The 24,399-nt window shown below is 36.9% G+C and overlaps 1 protein-coding gene across 8 annotated transcripts in view; it reads right to left on the reverse strand.

The window, feature by feature from the left end:
* Positions 1 to 24,399, reverse strand: part of PCCA (propionyl-CoA carboxylase subunit alpha) — a 357,794-nt gene that overhangs the window by 205,758 nt on the left and 127,637 nt on the right. For all 8 annotated transcript variants that reach the window (XM_073212398.1, XM_073212399.1, XM_037024801.2 and 5 more), the window contains 4 exons: positions 12,745 to 12,823; positions 6,482 to 6,584; positions 3,218 to 3,312; positions 121 to 271 (listed from right to left, as the gene is read on the reverse strand). In XM_073212398.1, the coding sequence (XP_073068499.1) occupies positions 121 to 271; positions 3,218 to 3,312; positions 6,482 to 6,584; positions 12,745 to 12,823 (428 nt within the window). The remainder of the gene's footprint in view (positions 1 to 120; positions 272 to 3,217; positions 3,313 to 6,481; positions 6,585 to 12,744; positions 12,824 to 24,399) is intronic.

The following is a 24,399-nucleotide window of genomic DNA, read 5'->3' on the forward strand; positions in this document are numbered from 1 at the left end:
CACCCAAGCATAAAACTGAATCTTTAACATTCTATGGAACTTATAAAACAAAAAGGGGTAGGAGAGTAAGGGCAAAGTATAAAGGCAACAAGAGGAATGAAAAAGAAGAGTTTTTGTTACCTGAAGTCTTGTATTCATTTCTAAGAAATAAAAATTTTTCTTGGCATCCACAAGGAATTCTACAGTTCCAGCAGAAGAATACTTCACTGCTTTTGCAAGAGATACAGCTTGTTCTCCCATTGCTCTTCGAGTCTCAGAATCCAGAAAAATGCTACAGATACAGAAAGAATAATCTACATTTTGAAAAACCAATCTTTTGTGTGCATTACATAAAATTTTTCTTAATGTTTACTCAGATATGATCATTTATTAAGATTGCATATTATTGCCAATAAATGTTTATTATGCATAACATGCTTAATATATCAAGTTCAGATTTTTATGAAACTCATATTTAAACTTTGCATGTGATAGTGCAACTTCAATCAACTTAAAAGATATGCAACTACTTTAACCCAAGTAAAAATTTTACTTGTTTTCAACAAGTAAAATTTAACCTATATATTCATAATTTCTCCAAGCTAAAATTGGGAGATATGTTTTATAGAGAAAACAGGTGCATTAGATGAGCTTCATTTTAATGCATGTGTTCTAGAGTTGCTGGCCAGGATTGTAAATTCAATGTTAATGAATCAACAATGCATATTAAGTAAGGTTTCTTTCAACAGAAACACACATAAAACAAGGTTATTTTTTGATTCGTTGATGAAAATGTTCTGACTATAGGCTTGCAGGAACCTACCTCTATATTTCCTCTAGGAGCAATGCTTCAGTATTCACTAAATTCTGTGTTCACAATGATTTTATAGAACATAACTACCACAAGCAACAAGAGTCAACTATAAATCCTTAAAACTTTTGTTTCACAATACCAAAATCACCTTCCAGCAGGCCAGTAAAGCTGAAAAGTTTTCAATAAACCCTGAAAAGAACATTATTAGATCATTTCTGCATTTTCATATTTTGCTTCAATGCAAGAAAGTCTTTGAGAAACAATAAATATTGACTACTTTTCCATTTGTGGATTAAAATTGTTCTCAAATGTGTAACACTTTGATGACATTGTATAAAATTATAATAGCATAATAAACTTGCACATATCTGTTTTCTTATGACTAACAATGACTAATATATAGCTACTCTTGTTTTATCTATGCTGCATGTCCACTTTTCTACTAGGCGCACCCATTTTTTTAAAATTTCAAAGCAAATCCCAAATTAGGTATCACTTCATCTGTAAAAACTTTTATATCTGTTCTATAAGAACTCTTTTGTAACATAATCACACTTTTAAAATTGACAAGAATTCCTTAACAGCATTTAACATTCAGTTAGTACACAAATTTCCCTGACTGTGTCAAAACATCTTTTTTGCAGCTAATTTCTTTGAATCAGGATCCAAATAAGGTCCAGCCACTGGATTTCATTTGTTTTTATATCTTTACAATTCTTTAACTTGTAATGCCCACTTCCCTTTTTTTAAACCAAGAACTTTGATCATTTTCCTATCTCATTCTTCACACTCCAGGGTCAGCTGCATGCAACTCCATAGTGTCTCTTAACATCCATATTATATTTCTATTTTTGATAAACTTCTGGTTAGATGTAGAGCCTTGAACAGATTTCAGGTTGGATTGGTCAGGGAGAGGCAAGAAGACTTCACAGGTGAAAGTATACTTCCTACCACTTCCCTTTTGGTAATGTTAGGATTAATCACTGGATTCAGGCATTATGAATCTTACTTACCTATTATAAACAACAGTTCTGCATCAATCTAACAGATATAGGCACAGATGACATTTCAACAATAACTAGTATTGGAAGTAATAAAACAAAAAAGAAAACAGAATTTGAAGAGTGGTGTGTCAGAGACTATTACTGTTCTCCCAGAATCCCTCATCCCTTTCTTCCACAAGGCTAGAATTTTACCTGAGTACATGGTTACTTTAAGGAAGAAAGATATTTCCCAGCCTCCCTAGCAAAGTGCCTAACTTCAGATCAGCACCAAGTAATCAACACTGGCAGGTTTTATAACCATTCCTAAAGACACAGGTAGAACATTCCTTTTGCCTTTTCTTCTTCCTTCTCACATTCTGGTCCTGGGCACTGCGGTAGAGGGCCACGCGCAATACAGGGGCTGCAGAGGGCCATTCTTCACAGCATGGTGGCTGGTTTTTATGCATAAATGTCCCAAGAGATTGAAGTGGAAGCTGGCACTTTCATCAGGCCTGGGTGCTGTATTGCTTCTACAGTGCCTATTGGTCAAGCAGTCAGCACGCAGAATCAAGGGGAGGGGACATAGCTCACTCCTCCCACTCTTCAGTAAAAGAAGTAGCAAAGAATTGAAAACTATGTTTTAAAATCACTTCAACATACCACATATTAAAAAACTAATGTTAACTGAAGTAGGATTTGATTTTTATACCACTACCCTGACTGAAAATTCACTCATATTCATACCTACCCTTTTCAGGACTTATACATACATTATATCAAGGCATGCTGACCTTGCTGATTAAAGCTACAATCGGCTATATTCCTATTCTACCATGGCTATATTGCCTAGCTATTAATAACAACATACATTCAACTGGGGATTTTGAAGAATGAAGAGAAAACCAGAATATAAATAAATACCAACTTATTATCAAATTGGTAATGAAGTTCCATGACCTTGCTATACCAAACACATGAAAGGTGGCTTCGAGATGTGCCCAAAGTAGTTTCGATAAATCAAGGAATTTCTAAGACTCAGGCACCAGAAGGCTTTTCATGGAAAAGTAAATCCTAGAAATTCAGGGCCAACTTTCTGAAACCTTCAGAATAAGGAAAATCTAGGAGGCACAGATCCCAGAAATTCCACATGCCCAGGAACACCAGCAGGGTCTGTATTACCTAGAAGCCTGTGGAAGTCATAGTTGGTAATCCACCCAACTCTCTCTCCTCTAGTAAAACACCAACTTCTTTTTCAAGTATTCTCTCACTTTCATGCACTGAAGTACTGAAGAAAATGAAGTAGCAAATTCTTAATTGTAAAAATGTACATTAACAGATTCTACCATGACTGTGCAATTGTAGCCACTAAAATGGGAAAGAAAAGTAAAGAAGAAATGTATAAACTCAGCCTATTATAACGTTCACTGGGACGAACTCTTACCTTGGCGCCTCCTCTACCACTTTCTGATTTCTCCGCTGAACTGAGCACTCTCTTTCATTGAGCCACAAAGCATTCCCATGTTTATCAGCTAAAACCTGAAAGAGCATACCACTTGAAAAATTGCATAGCATACCTATAGAGTATGAGCTCAGTTAACATTTTCTCCATCGACACCCCTTGGTTTTTAACTCAAATTTCATAGAACATACATACCTTTCAAATGCATTCCTCATTTGCTTGATGTTAATAAAGGAAAATTTTATACTTATAACCCCACAATTCAATAATACACTTTTACTAAAAAGACAAGGGAAAAGTCTCATGTTACATTTCCAGTACAATGGGTAGAAAATCAGAATCAGGTGTGTAAGTTTTGTGAAGAACATTAAGTGTCAATAAAGGAAATACACATTCTAGATATGAATGGTGCTTGGGAGACCATGAGTGTTATTACAAACAGCTGTTTGTTGTTAACGTTATTAGGTGTCTGTTGGTCAGGAAATGCTATTTTATTTACATCCGATATGTACTCTGTTACTTTTATACAGGTATTTTTATTGTGTTTTATTTTTGTTATAGAAACTGATAAAAGGTCTGGGCTAATATACAACATATTATGATTTTTTCCATTTGTAATAATGGGAAATAAACTAAGGTTGCCAGATAAAAACAAGATGAACCCCAGTTAAAAATGAATTTCAGAAAAACAACGAAAAAATTTTAATGAAAAATATCCCAAATACTGCATAGGACACACTTGACTTCAAAAAAAAAAAAAGCTGGTCATCTTAAATTCAAATTGAACACGTATCTTATCAGCTATATCACCTAAAACACGTTCTTTGCTAATGTTCCTGTACAGGATGTTTGTTTTTCAGGAATAGATTCATCTATTCATCACGATTAAGGAGTAGATGCATACTATTGAATGCATATATTAAGTTTACAGAGGTAACAGCTATTCTAGAAGCCAAAACACTAGGCACTAATTTTAGCTCCAAACAGCTCTGCAACCTCCCTTGGCAAGTCACTCTGGTTCCTTTTGTATTATAAATAGGAGATACCATCATCTTAATATTTTATATAGGCACTGAACATATCAAATCAAAAAAGATCATGGCTATAGCATGTATAATAAACTATAAAATGAATAGTAAATATGTAGCTGCAAAGTTAACTTTGAGGAATAAAACCTAGCTAATCCTCAAGAATGATTCCAGACAAAGGAAAACATCACAGTAATGAAAAGCCAATAAGATGGGATTTTATTTCTAAGACTCAAAGGTAGCTGCATAAAGTACATCTAAATCAAAGAACTAGAATATATATTCTTATTTATTTAGATCTTCTTTAATCTCTCAGCATTCTTCTACAGTTTTGAGTGTAGAGATTTTATCTTTCATTAGATTTACTTCTAGACATCTGATAATTTTTATTATAAATATTATTTCCTAAATTTCATTTTTGTGAGCAGTCTACTTCACAAAATAAGATATCCAGGTGGTCAATTATAAACTTTTAAAAAGATGCTCAACATCAATACTCATCAAGAAAACATAAATTCAAACAAAGAGACACTGTTACATGTCCATCAAAATGGCTAAACATGAAAAAACTGAGAACACCAAGTGTAGAAAGGATCGTAGCAGAAACTTTCATATAATCACCGATGGGAGCACACATCAGGACAGCCACAGTATCTACCAGAACTGGACCCAGCCTTACCATACAATCCAACACCACCTCTCCTCAGTATATCCAAAAAATGTTTCTGTCCATGAAAAGACATAGCAGTTTATTCATAAATATCAAAAAAAACTGGAAACAACCCAAAGATCCACCAGAAAAATGGCTAAACTGTGAGTTATTCAAACAAAGAAATGCCACCAGAGCAATTCTTAAAAGTAAGTAACACACAACCTCATGGAAGAATCTCAAAGATATGACGTGTCAAGAAAGCCAGACACAACCAAGTACATGTTGTATGGTTCCATATACATGAAATTTAAGAAGATACAGAAATAATCTGTGGTACTAGATGTCAGAGCAGCAGGCACCTTGGGTGGGCATGGGGAGGGACTGACTGTGAAGTGGTATAAAGGAATCCTCAGGTGTCACAGAAACATGCTATATAGAGATCTAGCTGGTTGTTAACAGCTATTTGTGTGTGTATAAACATTTTACTGAGCTCTTATGATTTGTGGACTTCTTGAATAGATATGATACCTCAATTTAGTGTGTCTAAAAACAAAAAGCCACGACTACCACCAACAAAAAAAACCCTGCTAGCCTTAGAAAGAAATATATTATGTTCAATGTTTTAATACTACTAACTTATTACATGTTTGCACATCTTCTCCCACTCTGGAAATTTGGAGGATGTAAATGAGTATTTTCTATCCATAAGTAGTATCTACATAAAATGATTATTAAACTTTAAAAACACAGTGACAGAATCTAGGACTTTGTATTAAATTAGGCTCATCAGAAGTTGGGCAAGGGCAGAAAATAACCTTGGATTTAGTTTAGTTTTCATGTAGTTTTCTGGTTTTCTATGCACACCAAATTAAGAGAAAAAATATACTTAAATTACAATGTAATTTCTAGTTTGATATCTATATTTTACCAATTTTAATTGTTACATATCAATTCATAGCCACAATATATAAAATTAGAACAAAGATATTTCTAAGAGAAAAATGAAAATTTCAGTACTTTTCTTTTTGTTTTATTTCAGAAAACCCATTTATTTTGCTAAAATCCATACCTGCAGAACCACTGTAACAGTTGGATGAAAATCTTAACTTGAGTAGAAGAAATTATTTGTTCATCCCTATACTAGCAGCGCCTAGCAAAACACCCATCACAGGGAGCGACGTGGACATTTGGTCAATTGAAAGACAAAGGAGTCCAGATCAAGCACTTTTCTTTTAAAAATGCCCCCAAATGACCCAATCTTACAAGGGGATTCAATGAGTCTCTGGGTGAAATATGGTTAGCCTGGTCACACACCTGGGGACTGTTTCTTTCTTAAACAGGGTTTTTGTATCATTCCCCATCCCGACCAACATCCTGGCACTTTGACAAAAAGTGTAACAGACACCAAAGATAGATTATCAATTTATGTACATTCTCTATTTCAAAATGACTTAAATATACCAGATCAATCCACAATCATTCTAAATGGAAGAAAGGATGTATTTCCAGTAGGAAGAAATTATTTTAAAGCCATAATAATTAGAAAACATTTTAAAATGCACCAACCTGGATTTCTATATGACGAGGGTTATCGATAAATTTTTCTATTAGTAACCTATCATCACCAAAACTGGAAGCAGCTTCTTGAGATGAAAATCTAAAACCATCTCTGTAAAGGAAAATAGGAAAACAGTCAAACTAGCAAAACAAATATAGCCTCAATATACAAGAAAGAAAAGAAATCAATTATTTAGTTAGGCTCATTTATGAACAAAGCAGAGAAAAATTCACTTAATGTACAAATAACTAAATCAACTTTGAACTTGAATGAGTGATCTAATTTCCCTGACTCCAGATTTGTATTTTAACAAACGATATAAAATTGCACTTCTTCAACCCTGATATACCTTAATTCCATTAATTTTTTTAAAAAGATGCATATTAATTTGACTCAGAAGTCAGAATATGCTCACAAAAATGCAAAAGGCCTAGCCAACTGCATGACTGGGGCACAACTGCAGTGAGAATAAAAACAGAAGAGAATATCCTCAAGAACATTTCCTGATATTTTAAATATAAACCTCCAAATGTGATTGCCTTCCACACACCCATATAGAGATCATTGCAATTTTATTGTCTTTAAAATTGTTCAAAATTAATATTTAATAGAGAAAAGTATGATTTTTGAAAATACAAATATGAATATAATTATTGCTTCATATATTTTATAGCCCAAGTTTTTATATAATTGTTATTAAAATATGCTTAATTTATACACTATAAAATGGGCTCAGTCACTCTATTAAAAACTCACACTTGCTTACCTAAAACTGAGTATATCATTTCCATTTACTGATATACTCAGAATACAAAATGTAATTCCTTTTACATGTAACTGATAGTCTCTTAATCTTCAGATTAAATACCTGTATTTAATGTGCAATATTAAAATTCTTTCAATCCTTTAATTTGCAAACACTCCTGTCTCATTTTTTTTTTGTACTTGAAAAATGCAACATGGCAAGTAACCATTGACTGGAAGCCAAATTTCAAACCATATTGGAAAAATTCCTATTTCTCAGAATTCTCAGAGAAAATATCAGGCTTTCTTAGTCCTTCATTACTTCCTTGATTTAGGGGAATGCAGGTGAGACCTCAGGAGACTGCAAACCTCAAAGAAACTAAAGCACAATGAATCACTGTTTTCAGCACAATGTAACCAACATTCTATTAGATAGGATAGCATGATTCACAAACAAAAAAGAAAACTTGGCACTTAACAGTTTGTCTCTGATACAATGACTGATAGCTCTCATTTCTCATTTAAACCACGAACACCAAAAGTAAAAAAATCCAAGTCACCCAAACAAATTATCAAGTTTGAAAGCATTATGAACATATCTGGAGCTCACGTAAAACAGCCTGAAGAACATCATTTGTTATACTCAGTTACACACTCATTCAATAAATATTTACTAAGCACAAAACTATGGGCTGGTGCATATTTAGGTGATGGGACTACAAAAATAAAACAGAAACTGCCCTCATAGCATTTCAAATCTAGTGGAGGTATTCCAAAATGTACACATGATCGATTTTCCATTCACTTCATAATATTTCATTTAATTTGAATAGGGAAAAGAGAGCCAGAGGATATGAAAATATGAGTCTACTTACAACAACCTTCATGATTCTCACCTTAATTTATTATATAATAATAACAAACACAACTCTTCTAAAAGTATTTCGGATTTTCTAAACATTTCTTGGAGAAGTTACAGATGTTACTTCTTTGAAAAACTTAGGAAAGATGTTACAAGAAGGAGACACTCTTTAGGACAAAATAATAGAAGAATTAATGGCTATTAAGTTTTCCTCTCAAAGAATTCTAAAATTTTTGTGGATTATGTAAAAAAATTTCTTCCTCAAGAAAGGAGGAAGGAGTAGATGCAGTGTGACATGATGTTAACAGTTGGTGGCTCTAGAAGATGAATACATGTTTTCTGGACTGTTCTCTCAGTTTTTATGTAGTTTGATTTTTCCAAATTACCAGAGAATACAGAACAACTTTTTAAAATGAGGCGCATGTATCATTACAACAAATACTATCACACTTGATTTCAATCATCTGTGGAGCATAAGAACAAAGCAAAAACTGAAGGAACAAAACAGCAGCAGATTCATAGAACCCAAGAATGGACTAACAATTACCAGAGGGAAAGGGACTGGGGAGGATGGGTGGGAAGGGAGGGATAAGGGAAATAAGGGGCATTATGATTAGCACACATAACGTGGCAGGGGGCACAGGGAAGGCAGTGTAGCACAGAGAAGACAAGTAGTGACTCTACAGCACCTGACTACACTGATGAACAGTGACTATAATGGGGTATGTGGTGGGGACTTGATAATGGGGGGAATCTAGTAAAGACAATGTTGCTCATGTGATTATATATTAAGGATACCAAAATTTTAAAAAAAGTATCACACTTTTGTTCATCTCAATAAAATTTCATAGGTGGTTTATTTATCAAGTTGAAGAGAATAATATTTTAGGTAGAAAATTATTTGTGTGTATCTTTATTAATTATATGAGCATGTGTCATTTACTACCCAAAAAAGATTTAAATTATTAACAAAAAGATGCCCAACATATGAACAGATATAGTTACTTCTGAAAATACTGAATTCTTAATTCAAATCCATAGGTTAACAGCAGTACAGTAAATCCCATTGCCAAGAAACTAAAGAGTAATCCTAACCATAAAAGTAGATGTTACAGCCCTGGAGAAGTGGCTGATAAGAAACTTGAGATCCTAAGAATAACGAAAAATAAACAAGAAGGTTTTCAGAGAAATTGCCATAAACAAAAGGGGGAAAACAATGAGAAAAAATTAAGGTTCATAAAATACACATCTCTTGCAAAACCATTAAGTCACATTTAGTATCTTTATTACATCATTTTTTCCTACCAAGACACTAGCGCAAATTGTCTTTTTCCAAAAATGGCCACAATCTCCCATTTCACGTGCTTTTGTAAGAGCCGTGCCGCTCCCTTATGAAGAAGTGGGGTCTAACTCCCCTCCTCCTGCATTTAGGTGGGATTTGTGCTCATTGGTTATCAGTAGAATATGGTAGAAGAAAACCCGTATGACTCCTGCAACTGAACCGCAAAAAGTGATACAGCTCCCACTTGGATTTGAAATACCTGTCCTTGGACCTGTGGGTCACTATGTAGAAAGCCCAGTGGTACACAGAGGTTACACATAAAGCACAAGAGGTAGTTTCTACACCTGAACTTTGAAAGACAAGAGCAAAGACAGACAGACTGTGGTAAAAAGGGGCCTCAGTATTCCTCCTCCCCTTACACTTCCATCCACACAGAGCAACCAGCCGGCCCGTCTTCAAACATTTCTCACAGCTAACCAATGCTCTAATATAAAGCTACGTCCCCACCAAACCAGGCAAAGAGTTCCAGAGACAGGCTAAGAACCAGACTATTCTTCAATTAAGCATGCTTCAATTTTGGAGGTAAAAGCCCTCACTCTGACCTTGACTTCTCAGCATTTCCCAAGAAATTTTCAAGAAGAGCAGTGTTGCAGCACATGCATTTAGTTCATATAAATTAACATTAAAACTTAAAAGCAAGTAAGAGCAAAAAATGTAAGGTGACTTAAAACAGTTCTTGCCAGTCATCCTCAAGAACTCAACACTCTACATCGTAATCATTCAGCAAACCCTGTTGCTCTACTTCCGGTTTTTCTTATCTCCTCCGGATCATGCTGGCCAAAGACACCAGGACCACTTCCCTTGCGTGGATCACTGCAACAGCGTCCCAACTGGTTTCCCTGATCGCAGGGCGCACAGTTCTCCCCCAACAAGTCTATTAACAAGATAGCAACCATAGTAATCCTTCTGAAACCTGTCACAAAATCTTGATAACTCATTAATCTGGATGATACATATATAGAAGTTAATTATATTTTACTTTTTTGTATGTTTGAAAATTTTTTATAACTAAAAAATGTACATAATGTTAAGAATTTGTTTAACTGCCACTGACTGTGACCTCTCTACTCAAAACCCTCCGATCACTCCCCATCTCACCAAGAATGGCCTACAGGGTCTACATAACCTGTCCCCGCTCCACCCGAACGTCCTCTGCCCCGCCTCCTGCTCCTCCTCCCTTCCACCACTACGGGGCGCCCTGGTGTTCCTGGATCTCTCTAGCCGTGCTCCTGTGCCAGGGCCTCTGCACTCGCTCTCCTCTGGCCTGGGTCCTCACCTCCTTGCTCAGACACGCCTTCTCGGTGAGGACAGCCCTGACAATTCTGTTTCGAATGGGAATTCCCTCCAACACTCCCCAGCTCTCTTCCCTCCTTTATTTTTCTTATGTTATTTATCACCTTCCACAACATTATATGATTTACATTGATTTTTGTTCATTGTTTGTCTCTTCCTACCAGAACAGAGATTCTGAACCTTGTTTATACCACGGATCCCTTTTGTAGAATCATGCAGAATAAGAACCTCTTGTCCAAGTAAGGCTTAAAATGATATGAATTGCAGAAAAGAAAACGTGTAGGACTGACTGCATGCGATACAAATTATGTGGCAATATAGGCATCAAAATATTTTTTAAAAATAAATTTGGGATGTAATATATGTGGTTCTTTATTCACTAATAAATTCCAACAAGTGTAATAATCATTTTTAACTTGGAGATAATCTGCAACAACTACTATAAGATAATATATGTCATTTCCTAAATGGTGAAAAGTGCCACAGATACTGCTACTATTATAATACCTCTATTGGAGGAGACGCTAAATTACAGCTGAGGGTAGTGAAAGAAATATGTACTTTCTTTCCTCATTCAGATGCATGAACCTCTCCTAAATTTTATGGGTCCATGAATTTAAAGTTAAGACTCCTGATCTAGCATATAAACTGTATGGAAGAATGGATTATTCTGTTTTGTTCATCGCTATATTCCTGGAACTTTACTAAAACAATGCCTGTCACACAGTAGGCTCTCAACAAATACTGCCAATCCATGCAATATATTTATTTCTGCTGGCAAGTTTCAGATCAGAGGAGAGAATCTGATGCTACCTCAGGCAATATCTAGTATTAGTGTCACTGAAAAGGAGACTTAGATGGGAAGACCTAAAGGTGTTAGTCATATATAAAGACATCCGTCATATATCAACCCCCACAACACAAACTGCTTACTTTTTCTGATACTCAACCAAAGAATCGATGATGTTCTGAGACACATTTCTTTTAGAGTTAAAACTACCTATAAAGTCTAGCAAATGGTGTCTTCCCATAAGATTTTAAAGGTTAATATATTGCCTATAGATTTTTACCTTATTTTTTCACTTTAGAACCTAATTTCTGAATTAGGTTTGTGCTGGAGGATTTTCACACCAACTACTCCAGATTCCTGTCTTTAAGAGATTTGGAAGAATGGAGAGGAAAGTAAAAGTAAACACCAGAAATAACCACTTGGAAGACCAAATACTTCTGGGTAGAAAAAGGGAAAAAAGACAACACTAAGAATAATTCAGTGACTTTTCACACACCTCCCAACAAAATGACATAAATCGCTCTTGTTGCCAAACCTGAAAATAAATAAGGCAAATCTGCATAGAGTCTCGTAAAACCTAGGTAGTTTTGTGTAGGTAGTTTTCTATAAATTATTTTCTAATCACCATGATGTCTGTCCATCAATGCCCTGAGAATCTTGTTTTAAAAGTCACTTTTGATTTCTAAAGCTACTAATAAAAAAGTGTTCTAAGTTTACAATGGAATGCACTGCATATAAAGAACATACAGTAATTTCAAACTCAAAAGGAAATGTATTTCACACTATAGAATCATCAAGGTAGTTCACTATTTTTATAGACAAGCAAAGGAAGGGAAGTGAATACTGAGCAACACAGAAACAAATGAAATTCTGACTGCTTTTGAATATATATTTGGTTCAAATCTTTGATTACATTCAGAATTATATAGCACGATGCTAGTAATTTTTTCCTATAAAATAGAATCATGACTTTAGTAATCTTTTTAAGTACACTAAAAACAAAAAGACAATCCTTTGTTAATGCTTAAGAAAGGAAAACCTTTCAATAATAGGATATTCATCATCAAAATATAAATTAGTTTTCTGCATAATTTCAATTTTTTTCCCATCTAACAAAGAAAAAAATAGATGGTTACTGCAATTATTCTGTTATATTTTTGGTATCTGTTTACTTGTCAGTTTAATAAAAACTCTAGCAACTGCAATTTTCATCAAAAGTGTATTTTGGACAGCATCTCACCTGGTCTCTTCATCATCCCAAGCGATTCGCATGCCTTTCCCACCACCACCTGCCGAGGCCTTGATCATGACAGGGTAGCCTAACAGCAGGGGAGAGTCAGACATAAGTTCAAACTTTGATCATCTGGATGCATGAACATGACAACTGACCACATGTTCAATAACACAGAAGACAATAACTAACTTATTTAAAAGATACTTTCTGTAGAGTCAGGAAAATCACACCAGTATAATGATCTCATATATACATATATATATTTTTTAAAATGTGAGTATGATTATTTTAAAAGAAAAAAGCTATTTGTATCAATAACTATCACATTTTCCCCAATAATGAAATAAAAAGCTAAGAAAAATAAGTAATTTGAGATGAATTCCAAAAATGGAAGTAGATACAATATCAACTAACCAAAGATATAAGAAGCAACTTACAATGCATTGAGGAAACACACACACACAGTTCCCCAAAAATTGTTTGCATACCTAACAAGTTAAATGTGCTTAATTTCAAAAGTAATGATTTACAAGTACTTGAAATTTCTTCATCTGAAAAGTCACAGGGAATCCCTGCAGCTTTTAATAACAAAAACTGACATGATGTTTTTGAGAAAAATTAAGTCATGGCTATTATACTACGGGCTGGAGCAGAAGATGCAGGGCTCTCTGCTACTGACAGAGAAGCTATTCCATTCATTCAGAGGGGGCTGCCTAACTGGTAAGCATTTTGAAACTAAAAAGTCAGGCCTAAAACAGAACATTTCCAGCTAAAGTTTTAGAAAAGTAAAAGTCATAGGATTTTGTTAGTTAACAGGATTGAATAGATTCATTATTACAAAGTAAAAATCTTGACAGTCTGAGTCATCTCTAACAATTTATCAAGAAAAGTTGTAAAGTTTCCTTGTTCAGAGGTTTCTCTGAAAACAAGGTGGAGATACTCAATGTCTGAGCCCACTTGTTTATGGTCTTTTCTAAAGAAAGGAGAGGTCAGTGAGCCCTTAAAGGACTCTTGATGGCCTGTGAGGCTCTAGCAGCACTGAACTCTAGCTATAGGATCTTAGAAGAAAAGGGAAAAGAGGGCCAAATGTCACAGGCCTTTGACCCCTAAACCACAAACCATCACTCTTGACTTCAACTTAGTTAAAACTGCACTTGCTTCTAAGTGTTTCATAATTAAGTTTATTTAAAAAATTCTGATATTGATTGTGTTTATATGGGATAGGTTTACATGGGACAGGATTTTAAAAGCAATGCTAGGTTCAGTGAGAGGAAGAAAGATTTTCACTTTGGAAGCCTAAAAATCTAGGAAGAAAGAAAGAGGTAATTCTATCATTGGGAATGTAGAAAACAATCATAGGAAGGTAAGAGAAAAGGGATTAAGAAAGCACAGTATAGAAAAGGCCATTTATATGAGGCTATGAAGAACGAGCAGGATTTGAACATTTTAAGCAGAATAGCAGTAACAAAACAGAAGCCAGGAAGCATGGGCCAAGTTTAAGAAATGACTGCAGCAATTTTAGTTGGAGTAGGAGTAGCTGTAGGATGGCAGAGGAAAGCAGAACTGAAAACATAAATCAGGGCCCAAGTGTACGACATACTTTCGCACGCCTCAGATCCTGCACGAGAGTGACGAGAATAGTGCTCACCTAACTCAATGCTACAGCCTCACAATCAATGCCACAGAAAGGAATCAGGCTGAAATCAGCAAAGAAGAATTAGCCTGTTTTTCGCAATGAAGAAAACAGTATCTAAAGATTAGATCTTGTTATATTTAATTTCTCATTAGAAATGAGAAATTTCTAAGATCCCTTTTCCTCTAAGAGCCTATAGCTGAACTGCAGTGCTGTTAGATTTCTCATGCCTGAGAAATCATTTTTACAAAAACTTTAGGGTTCTTTTTAAACAAACACATCCATACCCACCAAAACATGTGTTACCGATTCATCATCAAAAAATGATTTATCCCTGTAAACAGGAAACCACAAGAGGTATGAGAGCCACATCCCATCCGTCCACTATTTTCAGTTCCTTCGGACAATGAGAAAATTTGTAGTTGTTCTGATTCCAGTATTAATGTCATTTTAGCCATTTACTATGGACCCAGACTATATAGTGATTTGTGAGGTTCAAAATAAGATTGGGAAATTGTGCTTGGTCAATAAGGAACTAGATGGGGAACCAAAACACATAAAATAATCTATCAACAAGAAATATATAATATGGCAATTACAACATAATTACAATATGTTCTCCCAAAAGGAAGCAATGCAGTATTAGACCTGTGAATACAAATAACCCAGGAAGGCACAATTCCCTGACAAAATGCCAAATAAGTCATTAAATTTCAGGCATATTTTTATGCATCACCATGTCATGGAAAAATAAGACCTAGCCATTTGAAAGGAAGAGTAAAGAAATTCCACACAGATTATGTTAAATATCAAAAGGCCCAGTTCCTCATGCCTATTTTCTTATTGTGTCTCTGCAGTCCTAACTAGGACTAAGTCATGGGGTACCAGGAACTAGAATAAAAAGAGAAAAAAAGATTCAACCAAAAGTTGACATTCCCAGAAAAATCATAAATGATCAAGTTGATGCCTATCACCAACCCTCACTTTACCTAGTCTGGACATGAAATTTTCACTGAGGTTCTCTCACATTTTTTAACCATACTTACACTCCAGTGTTCCATTTTTGTCCATTTAAGGCATTTCCTTACTTCTTATATTCTTCAGTTGACATATATTCAAAACAGAACAACCTCCCTTATAATAACAAAACAAAATTCTCCAAAGTTTTTAAAAGGAGCTGAATCTCTTGATGTGAGAAGATTGCTTTAAAAAAAGAAGAGAACAGGTCCTAGTGCTGTTATAAGTACTTCCTCACCTCAAGTTCCTCCAGTCTCCTCTCCCTGGACGGATGCCTACGCCCACCTCCTGACCTCACCCAACCAGAGCCAGGTATCTACGTGACTGTCCTACTAACACTGCAACCCCAGCATGCAGAAAGTCTCCATTCGTTATTTCTCTTCTGCATAATGCTTCCAGAAAGAAACCTACTGAATACCATGCAAGTAAAAAATTATTTAAGAAAATACAGAAACTTAGATTAGCAACATATTAAAAGACTTCTATTCATACTTTTGTGTACTCAATCTCCAAGGGCAGGTTTAGCTGCAGGATGAGACGTCCTCAGTGGTTTCCTTTCCTCCCAGCAATCAGCATATCTTACCTTCCACCACAAAGCAGCAATCTTCTTTCTAACTCGACCATCAAATTCTCATTCATCAACTCAAAAATATATACTGAATAAATACTATGTGCCAAACAGTGATCTGGCTCTGGGGGATACAAAGATGAACAATTCAGAAAGTTCTCTGCTCTCAAAGAACTTACTATCTAGTGAAGAACTATATATAAACATACATATACATATGTATACATGTATGCACTTACTATCTAGTGGAGAGCAATGCATAATATACATGCACCTAAAAATACATACATACATATAAGCTTATATTCATATGAAATATAAAAGGTGGTGGTAACTGCTATAATGAAAACAGAGGGATGCATGGGAGTGATTAGCATTACTTTTCCTTGAAGAGCTTTGAAAGGCCTTCTCTGAGAAAACTGGTATTTAAAATAAGACCCGAATGAGCTAGAGCCAGCCCTCTGAAAATCAATGAGAAAGGAATATTCTTCACAGAAGGAACAGTTTGGAAATGTTATATAGCTGAGGGCAGTGACCTAATGTAGTATTTTTTAGTGTCATTTTGCCTGCTCTGCAAGGTATGAATTGAGAAGAGTAAAGATGTGAACAGGAAGCTGATTAGGAAGCATTTGCAGTGGTGCAGGGAGAGACAGCTGTGTCGGGGCTTGGCTGGTAGGCAGACAGACAGGCAAAGTCCTGAAGTTTCTGTTACGGTAGTCAGCACAACTTGGTGATGGCTTAGATATGCATGATAGGGGATTGAGGGAAGACTCTAGGAGATTAAGCACGTTAACATTTAGGTATGGATTCTAAATCTCAAGAAACTACTTTTTGGCAGTTTGCAGCACGAGACATCCTCAGTGGTTTCCTTTCCTCCCAGCAATCATTATAGTACCATGTTAACATACACAGGACACAATGTACAACCTCCCCTGCAAGCAAAACCTTCCCCTATACAAGGCAGCATAACCCGCTAACTTAAAGGCAGATCAAATGATACCTCAATGATGCAATACTCATAAGAATCACATAACGACAAATTTAATGTAGCTTTTAATCCATAGTTTCTTGAATTAAAACTTCATAGAATACAATGACTGATGGAAACGAAAATAAAAAAAGAAGGGATTAAGTGAAATATTTCTTGGGGGAAATGTCCTATTCCTAATCTGGTGGTGCTAATCAGAAATCTCTCAAGGGTCAAAGAGAAGGTGTGATTTTTTTTGTGCTTGAGGTGGAGGGGAGGTCACAGAGGGTTGGCTGCTTCTTTTAAAAACATTTGGGAAACATGTAATTAATTGCAGGACCTTTATTTCCTAAAGGAAAGATTCAAAGTAAAAAGGAAATGAAAGCTATTTCAGAGTAGGACAGTCCTCTAGATGGATGAACAGGCTCTGATAATGGGATCTCAGCAGAGAAAACAAAAGAATGGGGGGGTGAGGGAGTGAGGGTGATGGGTGGAATCTGAGACAGAAAGGAGGTTAATTCCAAAATGAAAGTTGTGCATTATAATTACAGGAAAAAAATCAACTAGTATTCAATATATTTCTTATATTCCTTTACTCTCCTCCTTTAATGTAACATAGTTCACTTCACCTTTTTGGTTTAGGGTTTCTTGCAGAGGAATGGGGGTAAAAATAATTTTTTTTTTTGATCCAAAGATATTTTATAGAATATTCACAACTTAAATTTACTTGATTGTCTAGAAGTAAAACTGCTAGATGGTATGCAACTCTTAAAAAGTTTTTGTTAAAAAAAAACAATTTCTCCACTTTTATCTGTTATCACAACACTTTAATTACCATCATCTCTCCATACCACTCCTTGTGTCTCCTAACAGAAATCTTTACCACTACAGTGGGTCCCATCAAACTACACAGTAGCCTGTGCGATTCTTTAGAAATATATATAAGGAATGGATTCAAGATGGCATGGTGAGAGGTGAGACAGAGAACTCCTCCCAAAACCACATATAGTATGAAAATAGAGTTAATACAACTAATCCTAAAATAGCAGCAGGAGGAAAGACTGCACCAGAGTGCATACACCTGGAGAAGAACAGAGCCGACCTCACGAAACAAGGGAACGTACCAAAGCCTTCACCCGGCAGGACCCAAGCCCTTCCTCCACCCAAGCACACAGGCAGGAGGAAGAGAAATGGAGCGGGGGAGGGGTGGAGGCCTAAGACTGCTGAACACCTGGCCCTGGAGGTCTGCTTTGGAGCACAAACCTACATTGTGTGGTGCTCTGAAGGTTTGTGGGGTTGGGGAGCTGGGACAGGCAGAGTGCTTGAGAGACTGAAATTCCAGCCGTTTGTGGAGGACAGGAATCCACATCTGGCTGCTCTGGACAAAGGAGAGGCAGGCAGACTGAGACTCTTCCTAGCAGCGAGAGGGCTGCTGAAGGGGTGGGGTTTGCACAGAGCTTGCGGAGGGGGAGAAGGGATAGGTGGACACAGTTGTCTGGGCACACTCTGTCCAGCAGGTTGGGAACTCTGAGGAGCTTCAAGCACTCCATCCCCCTGACTGGCTATTCAGCTCCAAGGCCGACCACTACGGGACGCAGCCTCCTGCACCTTCCTCCTCGCCTGCCAGCACTGGCTTGCAAACTGGCAGTCTCTGCGCTGGCGTCAGGACAGCCGGAGGAAGGCCCCGCCTACAACAGCTAGAGACACAAAGCACAGAGGCTTCCACCTGTGTGCTCGGCCCACTGGCTCTGACACTGGAGACAGGCACTACAGCCTGGAATCAGGAATCAGCTCTGTCCTCCTCCCAGGCACCAGCACTGCTCCCCTACGACCCCCAACCTCACTCAAGGGACTGAGCAGCTCCAGAGACTAGAGTTTCTGGGCACTAGAGGACACCACACAGAACTATGAAATGTCAAAGGAACCTGGTTCAGACCAAAATCTCACAAACCCCAGAAAAAGGGCCAAATGAAATTGAGCTCAACAATCTTCCAGAAAGAGAGTTCAAAAATAAAAATCATACGAGGCAGAGCTAGGATGGCGGTGTGAGTAGAGCAGCGGAAATCTCCTTCCAAAACCACATATATCTATGAAAATATAACAAGGACAACTCTTCCTAAAATAGAGACCAAAGGACACAGGACAAAATCCAGACCACATCCACACCTGCGAAAACCCAGCGACAGCGAATGCTCTAGATGGGAGCACTCCTAAAAAGAGCACAGAACAAAACACACAACATATGAAGAATGGAGGAGGAGGAATAAGAAATAAGAAGGGAGAGAAGAAAAGAATCTCCAGACAGTGTATATAACAGCTCAATAAGCAAGCTAAGTTAGGCAGTAAGATACTAAACAAGCTAACCTTGAACCTTTGGTAACCACGAATCTAAAGCCTGCAATGGCAATAAGTACATATCTCTCAATAGTCACCCTAAATGTAAATGGACTTAATGCACCAATCAAAAGACACAGAGTAACAGAATGGATAAAAAAGCAAGAACCATCTATATGCTGCTTACAAGAAACTCATCTCAAACCCAAAGACATGCACAGACTAAAAGTCAAGGGATGGAAAAACATATTTCAGGCAAACAACAGTAAGAACAAAGCAGGGGTTGCAGTAGTAATATAAGCCAAATAGACTTCAAAGCAAAGAAAGTAACAAGAGATAAAGAAGGACACTACATAATGATAAAGGGCTCAGTCCAACAAGAGGATATAACCATTCTAAATATATATGCACCCAACACAGCACCACCAGCATTTGTGAAACAAATACTAACAGAACTAATGAGAGAAATAGACTGCAATGCATTTATATTAGGACACTTCAACACACCACTCACCCCAAAGGATAGATTCACTGGGCAGAAAATAAGTAAGGACACACAGGCACTGAACAACACACTAGAACAGATGGACCTAATAGACATCTATAGAACTCTACATCCAAAAGCGACAGGATATATTCTTCTCAAGTGCACATGGAACATTCTCCAGAATAGACCACATACTAGCTCATAAAAAAAGCCTCAGTAAATTCCAAAATATTGAAATTCTACCAACCAATTTTTCAGACCACAAAGGTATAAAAGTAGAAATAAATTCTACAAAGAAAACAAAAAGGCTCACAAACACATGTAGGCTTAACAACATGCTTCTAAATAATCAATGGATCAATGAACAAATCAAAATAGAGATCACGGAATATATAGAAACAAATGACAACAACAACACAAAGCCCCAACTTCTCTGGGATGCAGCGAAAGCAGTCTTAAGAGGAAAGTATATAGCGATCCAGGCACACCTGAAGAAGGAAGAACAATCCCAAATGAATAGTCTAACATCACAACTATCGAAACTGGAAAAAGAAGAATAAATGAGGCCTGAAGTCAGCAGAAGGAGGGACATAATAAAGATCAGAGAAGAAATAAACAAAATTGAGAAGAATAAAACAATAGCAAAAATAAACGAAACCAAGAGCTGGTTCTTTGAGAAAATAAACAAAATAGATAAGCCTCTAGCCAAACTTTTTAAGAGAAAAAGAGAATCAACACAAATCAATATAATCAGAAATGAGAATGGAAAAATCACGACAGACACCACAGAAATACAAAGAATTATTAAAGACTACTATGAAAACCTATATGCCAACAAGCTGGAAAACCTAGAAGAAATGGACAACTTCCTAGAAAAATACAAACTCCCAACACTGACCAAGGAATAAACACAAAAGTTAAACAAACCAATTATGAGCAAAGAAATTGAAATGGTAATCAAAAAACTACCCAAGAACAAAACCCTGGGGCCGGACGGGTTTACCTCGGAATTTTATCAGACACACAGAGAAGACATACTACCCATTCTCCTTAAAGTGTTCCAAAAAATAGAAGAGGAGGGAATACTCCCAAACTCATTCTATGAAGCCAACATCACGCTAATACCAAAACCAGGCAAAGACCCCACCAAAAAAGAAAATTACAGACCAATATCCCTGATGAATGAACCAATAGAAAGAGAAATCAGGAAAACAATTCCATTCACAACTGCATCAAAAAGAATAAAATACGTAGGAATAAACCTAACCAAAGAAGTGAAAGACTTATACTCTGAAAACTACAAGTCACTCTTAAGAGAAATTAAAGGGGACACTAATAAATGGAAACTCATCCCATGCTCATGGCAAGGAAGAATTAATATCGTCAAAATGGCCATCCTGCCCAAAGCAATATACAGATTTTATGCAATCCCTCTCAAATTACCAGCAACATTCTTCAATGAATTGGAACAAATAATTCAAAAATTCATATGGAAACACCAAAGACCCCAAATAGCCAATGCAATCCTGAGAAAGAAGAATAAAGTAGGGGGGATGTCACTCCCCAACTTCAAGCTCTACTACAAAGCCATAGTAATCAAGACAATTTGGTACTGGCACAAGAACAGAGCTACAGACCAGTGGAACAGATTAGAGACTCCAGAAATTAACCCAAACATATATGGTCAATTAATATTTGATAAAGGAGCCATGGACATACAATGGCAAAATGACAGTCTCTTCAACAGATGTTGCTGGCAAAACTGGACAGCTACATGTAGGAGAATGAAACTGGACCTTTGTCTAACCCCATATACAAAGGTAAACTCAAAATGGATCAAAGACCTGAATGTAAGTCATGAAACCATTAAACTCTTGGAAAAAAACATAGGCAAAAACCTCTTAGACATAAACATGAGTGACCTCTTCTTGAACATATCTCCCTGGGCAAGGAAAACAACAGCAAAAATGAGCAAGTGGGACTACATTAAGCTGAAAAGCTTCTGTACAGCGAAAGACACCATCAATAGAACAAAAAGGAACCCTACAGTATGGGAGAATATATTTGAAAATGACAGATCCGATAAAGGCTTGATGTCCAGAATATATAAAGAGCTCACACGCCTCAACAAACAAAAAACAAATAACCCAATTAAAAAATGGGCAGAGGAACTGAACAGACAGTTCTCTAAAAAAGAAATACAGATGGCCAACAGACACATGAAAAGATGCTCCACATCACTAATTATCAGAGAAATGCAAATTAAAACTACAATGAGGTATCACCTCACACCAGTAAGAATGGCTGCCATCCAAAAGACAAACAACAACAAATGCTGGCAAGGCTGTGGAGAAAGGGGAACCCTCCTACACTGCTGGTGGGAATGTAAATTAGTTCAACCATTGTGGAAAGCAGTATGGAGGTTCATCAAAATGCTCAAAACAGACCTACCATTTGACCCAGGAATTCCACTCCTAGGAATTTACCCTAAGAACGCAGCAATCAAGTTTGAGAAAGACAGATGCACCCCTATGTTTATCGCAGCACTATTTACAATAGCAAAGAATTGGAAGCAACCTAAATGTCCATCGGTAGATGAATGGATAAAGAAGATGTGGTACATATACACAATGGAATACTACTCAGCCAAACAGGGAAAATCCTACCATTTGCAGCAACATGGATGGAGCTGGAGAGTATTATGCTCAGTGAAATAAGCCAAGCGGAGAAAGAGAAATACCAAATGATTTCACTCATCTGAGGAGTATAAGAACAAAGGAAAAACTGAAGGAACAAAACAGCAGCGGAACTACAGAACCCAAAAATGGACTAAAAGGTACCAAAGGGAAAGGAACTGTGGAGGATGGGTGGGCAGAGAGGGATATGGTGGGGGAGAGAAGAAAGGGGGTATTAAGATTAGTATGCATGGGGGGGAGGGAGAAAGGGGAGGGTGGGCTGCACAACACAGAGAGGACAAGCAGTGATTCTACAACATTTTGCTATGCTGATGGACAGTGACTGTAATGTGGCTTTTAGGGGGGACCTGATATAGGGGAGAGCATAGTAAACATAGTATTCTTCATGCAAGTGTAGATTAAAGATTAAAAAAAAAAAGAAAGAAAGAAAGAAAAGGGGGATTACTCCTTGATAGGATAAAACTATTAAGAAATCAAAAATTAACACATGCTTTAAATATCCTTAATGTTGATCACTTAAAGGGTGTCAGATGATCAGCTATGGAGGTACTCTTTTCTGATAATATTCCTTTCTCTTAATAAAAATAAAAATAAAAAAATAAAAAATAAAAAATAAAAAAAAGCAGTTCCTGTATGCTGACCTCCAATTAGTTCTACACAGTGGTATAGAGGGCATGTCAAAGTGTGGGCAAAGGGTCTGTTTGTTTTTATGCAGAAGATCAAGGCCTAGCTTGGCTACCCAGAAAATGAACTAAGATACGATATGAGGAGGAGCTTCCGGCATCAGCACTCTCTGGAGGACTCATGCCGGGGGATGATCATCAAAAAGCCTCCACAGGGATCCGGGCAATGCTGCGGTTGTGGCTGCGTCCACCCCACCGTTTCCTGGACTTGCCATGGGAATGAGGAGGGAGATGTCTAGGTTGGCATGTGCATACAGTGGGACAATGAATTTGATCGGATCTGTACTGTTGGAACTCAACCAGGAGTTGGGAGGGGTGCAAGTTGTAGCACTCCAAAATCTTACGACTATAGACTATCTACGGTTAAAAGAACATATGGGATGTGAACAAATCCCAGAAATGGGTTGCTTTAATTTGTCTGATTTCTCTCAGACTGTTCAAGTACAGTTGGACAATATCCATCATATCATAGACAAATTTTCACAAATGCCTAGGGTGCCTAAATGGTCTTCTTGGCTTCACTGGAGATGGCTGGTAATTATAGATTTGCTTTGTTTATGTCACTGTATTCCCATTATGTTAATATGTGTGCGCAAGTTAGTTAGTAGTTTAAGACCTATACATGCTTAAGGTACTCTACAAGAAGATATGTCAAAGAAATAATCAATCCTCCCATGTTTTCTTCCATATGCTACCTCTATAGCTTTTCTTCTTCCTTCCTAATTACAACCCTTAAATAGAATTCGTGCCTCATATCGAATTTACCGAGTATCATAATTCTTCCAGGTGGTAAAGATACCTCGAGACAAGTGCTGGGCATAGAAGCCACAGAGCATAAATCTGCAAAGACGTAAAAAGCTAACCTTTTCAAACAATATGGCTTCTCTCTCACTTACCAACTTTACATTGCCCTGTATGGCCCCGGAAGATGACTGGTTAGCCAGAGACGGGTAAGATTCCTTAAGGGAGGAACAACCTAAGACAGGCACAGTCACAGGGGGGCTATCAGGTGAGAAATTGGGGATCAACAGTGGTGAGGCTTAGAACCTCACCCCCCTTGTTTTGAGAGAAATCTTCAGCATCCACGGATGTTTTATTGCCCTTGTCTAGCTCGGATGAGCACATAGTCTACAGGCACACACATGATCATCTACAATTGCTCTCTTACAACACTATGTTTTCTACCTTTATCTTGCATGTACCTACCACTTCAGCATTTTATTAAAAATAAAAATAATAATAATAATAAAGGGAGCAATGTGGGATCAACATATAA

The sequence above is a fragment of the Manis javanica genome, chromosome 9 (assembly GCF_040802235.1).
Source record: "Manis javanica isolate MJ-LG chromosome 9, MJ_LKY, whole genome shotgun sequence".
NCBI classification, from domain to species: domain Eukaryota; kingdom Metazoa; phylum Chordata; class Mammalia; order Pholidota; family Manidae; genus Manis; species Manis javanica.